We start from the raw sequence: 11,697 nt of genomic DNA, 5'->3' as shown, positions 1-11,697 counted from the left end.
TGATGTAGATATAGACAGAGATAGATTATTGTCACATATAATATATTCACTGTCAATTGTTGCAAAACCTCTCTCTTTCAATCTATTTCATGATGCCTAGACATACCCCCATTATGATTCATTCGATGTTGCTAAAAGCTAAAAGCTACCAGTCTGCAGAACATGTTAAAAACCTAGCTGTCACGTCGAATCGACCAGTTTCTGAACCGTTGCACGATGGTAACCTTATTAACCCGTTGAAGATGTGTCAAGAGTATAATATATAGTACCGTACTCTTGCAAGTATCTTTAGGTAATGCGTGTTCTAACAAACCAACCCATCCTCAACGGGCTAAAGGCCCTCATCTCATCAAGGGCAGGGCAAGGCCGGCGCCTAGCCGGCCGGAGCTCCGGAACCGCTCCCATGCCCATTTGATACTATGAGGCCTCGCTAGTCGGCCGTATTTCGCGTATTTCACGACTTTGTTTGGGTAACCACTTATATCTTGCGCCCACCGAAAGATGCTGACCGGAAGGAGGAACAAGGAGTTCCCTCAGTTACGAGGTAAGGCATTTTCTGTGTTCATAGCACTCTGTAGACTCTGGTCCCAATTTACAAAAATATCTCTGATCTGCAGCTGAATTTGAAGACAAAAGCCACTTCATCTTTAAAGTTTAACATTGGGTACCGTGACGCAAATCTTACGATATTGTAGTCCCATCTACTGCAATATGTGTTGGCACATTCTCTGTAAGGTAATTTTGTTACGCAATTAAGATGCAGTTCTTACTGAGGCAGTAAGAAAGAGCAAGCCAGCAAAAAGTAAAACAATGTCTTCTCTTCTTCTTCGTCCTCTCCTCCTCCTCCTCCTCCTCCTCCTTCCTCTTTTGTGCTGGATCAATACAAATGACGATGTTGATGGCCTAGATTTTCTAGTGATTTATAGTTTCTACTTTAAATTCTATCAGTAGAGTGACTAGTGAGCAGTGTGGCATATCATGTTGATAAGAATTCTCAGAAAGTGTCGATCCTAGCAATTAACTTTAGGTTAATAATTTGTCTTGATGCCACTAAAATAACTCAAATGAAATTATAAACTAGTGTCTGTATGACTATAGTATGAGTCATTAATAATTATGACTTTTCATGAGTGAAAGAAAATAACTGTTCATTCAAGCGTCTTCCATATCGGTTCAGAGCTTCTCTCTGTCTTTTTTTTCTCCAAGAAGAAGTACCGAAAACTATCTATTGTATATGAAGGACCAGTATTTTTAAAAGTCTGTTATCTAAATCTATTTCTAAAGATGATCTCGACCAGAAATTTATGTCACTTCTGACTCTGTTTTGCCTCACTCACTGACTGCAAACTACACAGATGTTGTGTATTTGGACCACACTGGCGCAACTCTCCCCTGTGTAAGTCAGCTTGATGCCTTTCAAAGAGATCTGAGGAACAATCTCTATGGCAACCCTCACAGCAGGTCAGCTAGTAGCAGCTTGTGTTCAGAAACTGTGGATCAAGTCAGATTCAGGTGAGAACATTATGACATTCATTGACTCACATAGCTCGATTTCTAGTGAAGAGATGGATGGGCAGGTGTTAAGCTTGAAATGCAGACACGTTTTTAAAAAGGTGATAGATTTCATTTCAAAGAATACCTTCACAATCAAAATTGAATTAGGCCTTTGCAATTTTATGCCAGTTCTTGTTAGAGAGCCTTTTTTATGAAATATTCCTTGTGTAAAAAATGTAAGTTGTTTATAGTTACAAGAAGGATGCATTATGACCCTGTTTGACTTCCTGTAATAATTGTGTGTGTGTGTGTGTGTGTGTGTGTGTGTGTGTGTGTGTGTGTGTGTGTGTGTATTCATTATTACATGTACTATACCACTAACTTGGTAATAAAATGATTTGGACTGCTTTTATTTTTGCAGGATACTGAAGCACTTCAATACAACAGCAGAAAAGCACACAGTTATATTCACATCTGGCTGCACAGGTGCTCTGAAGCTCCTTGCTGAGACCTTTGACTGGACTGGTCAGACAGGGTCCTGCTCAGCAGGGGATGGGTCAACACAGAGTGACCACCAAAATGGAGTGCAATGCAAGGACAGGCAGATGGGGACGTTTGCCTACCTGCAAGATAATCACACCTCTGTCATTGGAATGAGAGAGGTGGCACATTCCCGAGGGGCCAAGAGTATGTGTTTTACAAGCAAGGGCATCCAGGAGGCGATGAATCGTCCAGATGGGCACTCAGACTCCGGCAACCACAGTACGGCAAAGGATCATGCAACGTTGCATACACAGGAGGCAACACTTTCACCGACATCCCAGCAGAGAGTAACAAATGGTCCCTTAGCATCATCACCCTGTAATCTCTTTGCCATGCCTGCTCAGAGTAATTTCTGTGGTCGTAAGTATCCCCTGGCCTGGATAGAGAGAATCAAGTGTAAGGGGCTCTCTGGTTGCCATGGTAACTGGTACGTCGTGCTGGATGCTGCCGCTCTGGTGAGCACATCTCCTCTTGATCTAAGTGAGTGTAAAGCAGACTTCATCACCATCTCCTTCTACAAGATGTTTGGATTCCCAACAGGACTTGGAGCACTCATTGTGAGGAACTCAGCCGCAAATGTACTTGTCAAGGAGTACTTTGGGGGTGGTACGGTGATGGCCTACCTGGCAACTGAGAACTTCAACAAACCAAGAACATCTGTAGCAGAGAGGTTAGTTTGCACAGATAAACCAGGCTCAACATCATAGCATTCGACAGTCAAACTGTTTTTTTTTCTCTCTCTCTCATTTTGAGAATACATATTAATGCAGATTTTTCTAAAACCAAACAATCTGATCAAAGCTGTTATATACAGTACATGACAAGTCCTCTTATTTATTTTTGTTGTTGTTTGAGATCCTCACGTAAAAGCACTGCCCTAAAAAACAGATTGATGTGTAATGTGATATGGAGTGTAAAAACAAACAAACAACACCATGGTAAATGCATCCAATGTAGTAGGACTTGACATTGTGTATGCATTCATTGTATGCAGACTGAGCTTTTGGCTTGATATTTTAGGTGAGTTAGGAGCTTTTAGCTTTGTACAACTTAACAAAGTGCATTCGCTCAGTACAAAATGTTGGTTTCATCTTATATTTGTCATTCGTTTACAGAAGCTGCATAGATGGTTTTTCAGAATGCTAAAAATAAAAAAAACAATGATGAGCTTAGACATGGTACATTGTGGCATCAAATTACATCAACTTCTCATTACATGTGTGAATTTACATTTCATAGTGATGAGACTTTCCAATCTTGTGTCTTTTTATATTAACATTTTTTTTTTTTAGAATTGTGAGCAAGTGTGAGGAAAATCAGTCAGCTGTCTTATCTTTTCCTTTACATGGGCATCTGTTCCGTTTGCATGTTTTTCTTTGGCAGGTTTGAAGATGGCACAATACCCTTTCTTGATATCATCAGTCTGCGACATGGATTTGATGCACTTGACAGACTAGGAGGTATTCAAACACACTTCTGCCCTCTCTTTGTTGTGTCATTTTGATCATGATTCAGGTTTTATGGTGAATCTGGACAACAGAAGCAGGGTGAATCATAACATAATATTAAAGAGTTAGATGGATGAATGCCATGATTGAATTCACATAATCTAGAACATTAGGTAGAAGTGATTATGAATAGGTCACGCTGTAATTTTCATGGACTTTTGTGTCAACTTCATATCCTGTTTAGAGATGGTATTCTGATAGTTTGATAGTTTATGTCTAAACTTTTTTTCCCTTGCTTTCTTTTAATCTGCAGGAGGTATGAATGACATATGTGAGCACACTTTTACATTGGCAAAACAAGTTCATAATGCGCTATACGAGTGGAAGCATGACAATGGCTCACCCATAGCAGTCCTGTACTGTCACAACCATTTTGTTAGCATCCATGATCAAGGTCCCATCATCAACTTCAACTTACTTCGGGCAACAGGACAGTACATCGGCTATGCAGAGGTGAGAAATATAGTAGAGGGGAGCCAAAATACGAAATGGATGATTGTATGTTTGGAGGGAATGTGGGAATATAAGAGTGGATTGATCAGAAAAATTAGAACTCGGTAGTGAATTACAGTGATTTCCTGATGGATGGCATTGATTCTTTTCATTCAGGAAGGATCACACATCATCCCACATAGTCCTTTTTGTGAAGATATGGCAGTTGGAATTTCTGTTTTTGTTGCTCCTAGAGTAGATCACACATTCCTATAGTTTTAACATCCCTCACACACAGACCGCTGAATTTAGATATGCAATTGTTTGAATATGTCACTAGGAAACCTCACAATATGTTGTACAAGATAGCCATTGTCTATACATGTGTTCAGTTTACTGTGTATTGATTTCTCTTGGGTCTGCAGGTTGAGAGACTAGCTGCCCTTCACGACATCCACCTGCGCACAGGGTGCTTCTGCAACACTGGTGCCTGCCAACAGTACCTCAACATCTCCAATGAGAAAATCAAGGCTAATCTTGATGTATGTTCTACATGTAGGATGATCTTCAATTATATTCATCTGAAAATATGATGAAAATGTGACTGGATGATGTATGCCACTTTATTGTCCATCTATGCAAATAGCCACAAAATATTAGCAGAAAGTTTCTGGTTGTTTCTTATACTCAAGTTAGGCTTCTTAGGTCTTAATAATGGAAATAATAACAATTCTGTAATGGTATACATGTACTAATGCCCATAGTGTGTGACAACATTTCGAATGAGGGTAGTATCCATAAACATGATATTTTGCTGATACGTTTAATGTGCATGTATTGCATTGCAGAATATTGATAAAATTCATTCATATCACACTTTTGTTCTCTGAATGTATCATAGATAATCTCTTTACTGCCAAGAGAAACTTTCTTCTTCATTATTTTTCTTTATAATTATGACTCAGAATCCAGGCCCAGTAAAAATTCCAACTTTTCTTCAGCAACTCATGAAATTCTCACATACATATAAAATCTGCCAACAGAAGTAAATTCCCTAGCATATTTCCCTTTTCAGGCAGGGCATGTGTGTGGAGACGACATGGACTTGATTGATGGCCTTCCGACAGGATCCATCAGGATTTCCTTCGGTTACATGTCCAACCAGAGTGACGTGGATAGATTCCTTGCATTCATCAAAAGTACCATCAAAGTGTCAGCTGCACCTTCCACTCTGATACCATCATCATCTACCTCATCATCTGACTCCTCCCTCAAGGAAGTGTCAAGATCCTCAGTGCTGTCAACTCAGTCCCAGTTGCCAATGGCAACAGCAGTCTTGTCGTCCTCAACTTCAACAAAATCGATATCGTCAACACGTCCCTCTGGAATACCAGACACTTGTACGTCGTCAGAATCAGCGTCTAAGTCTTCCGACTGTTCACCATCCGCATCACTTTCACTTGCTGCATCCTCTCCTCCTGCGACCTCAACATCCTTGTCATCGCCACCAATATCAGTGCCACCAGAATCACAGACAGACATCCCTATGCATGGCTCTGATAACACTGACGCCCAATTTCCACAACCTTCCTTGAATGGAAACAATCTTGCTGCTAAGACTGACTCAGGAATATCTCAAACAGTCCAGACCAGTGGACCCACTGAAATAGATGCAGCTGGGCCAAGGCTGACTGCCATCTATCTATATCCAGTAAAGTCTTGTGGTGCCATGGAGGTAGGTAGCCAACACTTTAGTTTTTACATGCACATTGTTAACATAACAGGGAAAAAGTAATTTTCATATATGTATAAAAAGAATCATGATTGTTTTTATAAATCAGTTCATATGGTGCAAATGTATTTGCCTGTTGCACACATTAATTTAAATGATGCCAGAAATGTTGTGTCGAGTGTATTCAATATACATAATCATGTATCGCACATCACAAGTTCTAGTGAATGGTTGTAGTATTGTCTAAGATAAAAGTGGATGTATGCAGACTGACAAGGACACTGCCTCAAATATTTTCAAAACATTCATATATATCTTTTTTTCCTGCAATAATAACTGAAAGATATTCCACCAAAGTGACACTGTAATAAGAATTCGTTTGCCAATGTCTCAGTACCTACTCTAGTATAACTTTCATATTACATTTAATCTATGTATCAGAAACTGGCAAATTCTTCTCTAGCAAGATAGCTCCTGTGATATTTTATGTACTCTCTGCTACCCTGCTTTACTCTCATGATTCCTCCCCTACCCCAAGGTTTCTGAGTGGGAACTGACCGATGCTGGACTGAAGTATGACCGTCGCTGGATGGTGGTCAATGAGGGTGGTGTGTACATGTCACAGAAGCGCATTCCAAAGCTCTGCCTCATCAGACCGGTTGTTGACCTCCAGACTAAACAACTTGTTTTAACATATCCAGGTAACAAACAGTGGTGCTCATTTTCTGATTACCTCCCCCCTCAAAGAATGTGTTATCTGAGTAATTCAGTCATTGTTTGTTTTATATGTTGTTGTTTTGCATAAATGACAGTACTGCTGCAAATTTCTGATATACTAGGATGTGGAATTATGCTTCCATGTCAACTTAAAAGAGAGAGAGAGAGAAAAGAGAGTATATAACTGACTGGAATGTATATAAGAAATAGGTCGTTTACTTGTTGTTTTATATGTGAAAACTTATAAGACTATTTCGTAAATAATTTGCTACTCTTGTACAATTTTGCTTCATTTCACTGTGCAGACTAACTTTATTCTTTCTGTAGTGACAAGATAAGAAAAGTTGACACACACACACACACACACACACACACAAAATGTAATAAATTTAAATACTAAACTCAGATCAATGGATTTTTGCCTTCTGTGTATTTTGTCCATGTGAAGACATGCGGAGTTTCTCGTTGCCACTGGAGACAGTTCCCTTGGAAACCAATGAGACCACCCTGTGCCAGGGAAAAGTCTGTGGAGACAGGTTAGAATGATGTAGTTATCCTGTCCCAAAGTCCAGGGAGATTGTAACGTGGAGCAGAGTGATCTGTGCTTCATAACATTACCATGAGATATCAAGCTGACTTCACAAAGTTTCTTAAATACTTTTCTGGCTTTTGTCAAGTTCTTGGATTGGTTTACCTAGGATAATGAAAGTGCATTAAAGAAAAAACAAACAGTGAGAGATATACATGTGTTTGTTTAAAGGAAGTAAACATCACAGACAGATTGTCTCTTGCTAAAAAACAAAAGGTAGATAAAAAGATACAAAAAATGGTAAAACTTCATGTAAAGGAGATGGCTTGAATGAAAAAAAGAAGAAGAAATTAGTAAGAAGGTGGATCAGACTGATTTAGGCTTGGACAGTGAGAATTCTTATGCAATTTCACAGCAGGTTAAACAAAATGAATATGCAATTTGGAGATCATTATAAAAAATCAAGTTGTTTTGTGTTTACAGGAACCTTCTTCACTTAAATGTGGGGTTTGTGTTGACTTCTGTCTGTATTTCAGTGGAATGAGAGCTTAAAAACAATGACATATCATTTATCAATGAAAGTTCTTCTATGTAAACACTTCTTGCTATGACGATTGTGTTTTAACTCTGATGTGATTGTGCGTGTTGCATTTCAGAGTGAAAACCATTGACTGTGGGGATGAGGTTGCCCAGTGGCTGACCGAGGTCACAGGTCAACATTGTCGTCTGCAGAAGCAGGCAGAAGACCACCAGAGAGCCAGCAAGTTGGCACAGGGTAGGCACAGAGATGGTGTAGAGAATGTAGCAGTCTTACAGGTTAATGGGTGCCAGGAAATGAAAAAAAAAAATAACCCTTTTAATACAGAGTTGAGCCTGTAAACCCGATTTGTGACTTTATGAAAAGAATGACCCTTCTAATTGAGAGTTGACCCTGAAAACATGATACGTTACTTTGTTTTGCAAATAGCAAATGACATTGTAACTACTTCATTTTGAGTTACAAGAATAAATTTCTCATCATCTCATCTGTCTTTGAAATGTCACATTTATGTATTTTGTCATTGATGGATGTTTGTTTATGGACTTTGTTATTTATGTATTTTGTCATTGAGACAAAAAAAAAAAGATTTAAAAAAATATTGAAGGTTTTTGCAGTACCTTTCTGTATGTGAGAGGCAGTCCTAACAGGCTTAATGGACCAATGCATAAGTTTTGTATTGTCACAAATACATTAATACTTTGTTATATTGCCTTTATGTGTTAAAATTGTACCCAGGTGACGATAGTAAATCCTCTGCCTTGTCCTTGGCCAACGTCTCCCACTATCTTCTCATCAACAAATCTTCCACGACCTCCCTCCTCAATGCTATCCACCAGCACGCTCATGAAGATAACACGGAGACAACTACAGTCTCGACGTTAGACAACCTGATCCGCAGGTTTCGGGCCAATCTAGTGGTGGATGGATGTGATACATACGATGAGGAGTCTTGGAGTGAGCTTTCAATACAAGGGCAAGCTTTCAAGGTAGGATACCATTCTGAGGCATTATTTATTACATTTAAGTCATGATTTGTTTGCACATACCTGTATCAATGCAAATGTTTCAAGTGTGTGCCGAGTTCAAAGTAAAAACATGATAGTCCAATTACAATTTGCAACGTACAGGGACAAGTGGATCTTTGGTTCATACTTGACAAATTGATTATAGTATATATTCTTCAAAATTAAATTGAATGGTAATGAAATATTGCAAAGTTCATGTAGATTTCCTGTCTCACTTTTGCTGTGAAATTTAGACATACCTTTCACTACACACAAAATAATTTTTCTTTTTCCTACGACTGGTTCAAAAATGATATGCAGCAAATTGTGAATCATATTGCATCGTAATTTGTCAAAAATTAATGCCATGTTTCATACTATATCCTACAATCCAAATATATGTTCAGTGCTAGAATCAAATCTAGGCATAGACTGAATTTTTGTTGGAATTGGTTGATTATGCAAACTTCTGTACATTCTGCGATGTTTCTGACATAAAACTCTGTCGTCAAGTTTGAGTATGGGAAATGGAAATGTTTCTCACAATTTCACTCCACTAGATACCCACAGTATCTTCACATCAGTTATATATAGTGTAAAGTTTCTTATTCACAATTACCTGTATACAGTTGAACCTCTCTTATCCGGCCTCCCTTTATCCGGATCTCTCTATTATACGGACGCAATCTCGCCGTGAATTAAAAAAAAAATAATAATTACGGGAGGAAAGGGGGATTCCCAACTCCTTGAGAACTCACAAACACACATGAATTACATATACTTGATACGTTTCTTAATAATTATTTAGGTAAATCATCCCAAGAATTTATAAAAGAAAATGATTTCATTCTTGCAAACATGAACCTCTATTTTGGGGTCTGTTACTGAGTGTAACAATGAAAAGGTTGCAGTATACACATTACTACATGTGGTGTACTACAGTGGGCTACATCAGTACATGTGTATGTAGGCCCTATATGTACATGTATAAAGCATTGAGCCTCCCATATCCGGCCAAATTCCTTATCCGGATGAGCCCCGGTCCCGACTTGTCCGGATACGAGAGGTTCAGCTGTACTTTGAAATCATGTAGTGTTGTGCTTACTACATGTAAATAAGCTGAATTGGTTTTTGTCTTTTGACTCCCACTTTACTTTGCCTATGAAGGCTTGTGTAAACCCAATTTGATGCCATTACAAATGTTGATATGAACTATAGTAAACAGTGATGATAACCAATGCAGGAATACATAGAGATATATCCTCTTGGCACTACACAGGTCAAAGGTCGCTGCAATCGCTGTCAGATGATTGGCATTGACCAGGGCTCAGGGGAGAAGAGTACCGAGACCTTGTCGGCCCTGTCGGCTGTGAGAGGCAAGAGAGTGAGTCTGATGAAGCCAAAATCTCTACACTAATCATGCACTGCCCTTTGCTCAACACAGGCTGATTGAAGCCGAGTTTTGCCATATTTCATGTGCCATGACAGGCAGAAAGTGTAATGATGATGTTCACTACCCTTCAATCTCTGTCACAATTGCTGTATTGAATGAATCGACAGAAGAAAAACAAATAGTTGCCAAGTTTGTGTATTACATGATTAAAGGTAATGATTTGGTCATAGAAGTTGGAAAGGAGCTGAAAGAGTTTAAAAGTTGGTAGATGTGGGACAGCTGATAGTGGAAATGAAAACTGTTCTGATGTTCTGTTGGTTGAATATGAACTGTGTTAGCCTTCCCCTCCAGCACCATATTGATAAAAAAAAAAATTAAATAGCTTTTTAACTCATTAGCTCCATGCAACGGAAGAAAGAAAGAGAAAAAAAAAAGACAGACAGAAAGATTGAAAGATTCAGTGTCATCTGTGGATCCCCCCCCCCAAAAAAAAAATAGGCATGCCACTACCCTCTCCCATTCTTTATCAGTTTATCTGTTTATCGTACAAGATATCCCCAGAACTAAACACTCATCTAAATAGGAAGTATCTGGATATCTCATTGGCCAGTAGTTTTGAAGCCACTATGGTGCCATCTCACCATGCACAACACCCATGCACTTGTGAACGGAGCTCCCAACATCACATTTTCCTGGTGACAGTCTCTGCTAGAAAATGCCCACAAGTCTCCTAGAGTGTGCCTGGTAAGATGTCGGAGTGGCAGCTTCAATTGTTTGTGTAGCATGAACAGGTCAATAAGATATCCAGATACTTCTTACAGAGATCAGTGGTAACAACTCCTTTTACTTAAACTGGAACCCATGTTTATCCTCTGTTCTGGCAGATTTTCTTCGGCATGCATATCATGAACAGCCCAGACCTGAGGAATGGATTCAAGCTGCGGACAGGCGACATCATTGAGGTGCTGCAGAGATGCCCCTCTGTTGAGACTAGTGTTTGAGAGTGATGACCAGGACAGAAGAATGTGGCCAGTGCTCCTTACTCAGACAGAAGAATGCAGGCAGTTCCCGTGGAAGGAGATTGGTGCTTGCAGTCAAGCAGCAGCCTTCCTGGAACTTCCAGTAGAACCAACAGAACTTCTTACAGGACCAAAGGAACATCTAATGTGACAGAAGGAACTGCTAAGCGCAATAAAGGGACTCCTATGAAATGGGATGAAGGAACTTAACAGGTTCAAAAACTTCTGGTGACTGTATGGGAAGAAGGGTACACTGTCCATCAAGAGTAGTATCTATTTGTACTTAGAATGTGTTATTTTGCATCTTAATTATAGTGTTTTCCCCTTTGCTTTAATAGTGGAAGTTATGTACGAGTGTAACATACAGGGGAAACTCGGTATAACGAACACTGCTATAACGAGATATCGGTTATAACGAGGAAATTTTCTCGGTCCCAAATTTCCTTCCACACAAGTCTATGTAAAATGCTACTCTTATAGCGAGATCGGCTATAACGAAATAACTGCTATAACGAGATAAATTTTGTGACTTCCAAACAAAGAAAAACATAGTAAATCAAACCTGCTATAGCGAGGTAAAGCAAAATGCCTTCGGTAAAGCTTTACTTCGCCTGTGCTATCATCTTCCGAGATTGTAAAGCTTGATGCGCCAAAAACTGTCTTGCACACACATAATCATTTTCTTCAATGCACTCCAGCTAGCACTACATGTTGTACGTGTGAAGTGTGTGTGTGCACGCACACTGATACATGCAGAAAATGTGGTGGGACGGCCATATGTATGC

General features: G+C 39.3%; 1 protein-coding gene across 1 annotated transcript; it reads left to right on the top strand.

The window, feature by feature from the left end:
* The first annotated feature begins 373 nt into the window (after nucleotides 1-373).
* On the top strand, nucleotides 374-11,153 carry LOC139722528 (molybdenum cofactor sulfurase-like). The gene is made up of 13 exons (XM_071633815.1): nucleotides 374-544; nucleotides 1,356-1,512; nucleotides 1,916-2,707; nucleotides 3,421-3,497; nucleotides 3,799-3,998; nucleotides 4,403-4,519; nucleotides 5,053-5,712; nucleotides 6,248-6,410; nucleotides 6,875-6,962; nucleotides 7,612-7,730; nucleotides 8,232-8,482; nucleotides 9,780-9,884; nucleotides 10,778-11,153. Exons 1-13 carry the CDS (start codon nucleotides 502-504, stop codon nucleotides 10,892-10,894), a joined length of 2,889 nt encoding a protein of 962 aa, XP_071489916.1. The 5' UTR covers nucleotides 374-501; the 3' UTR covers nucleotides 10,895-11,153.
* Nucleotides 11,154-11,697: the final 544 nt, after the last annotated feature.

The sequence above is a fragment of the Diadema antillarum genome, unplaced genomic scaffold, assembly GCF_040938485.1.
Source record: "Diadema antillarum isolate AM-2024a unplaced genomic scaffold, OU_Dant_1.0 scf00000167, whole genome shotgun sequence".
In the NCBI taxonomy this organism is placed as follows: domain Eukaryota; kingdom Metazoa; phylum Echinodermata; class Echinoidea; order Diadematoida; family Diadematidae; genus Diadema; species Diadema antillarum.
This window is presented reverse-complemented; position numbering and strand designations above follow the sequence as displayed.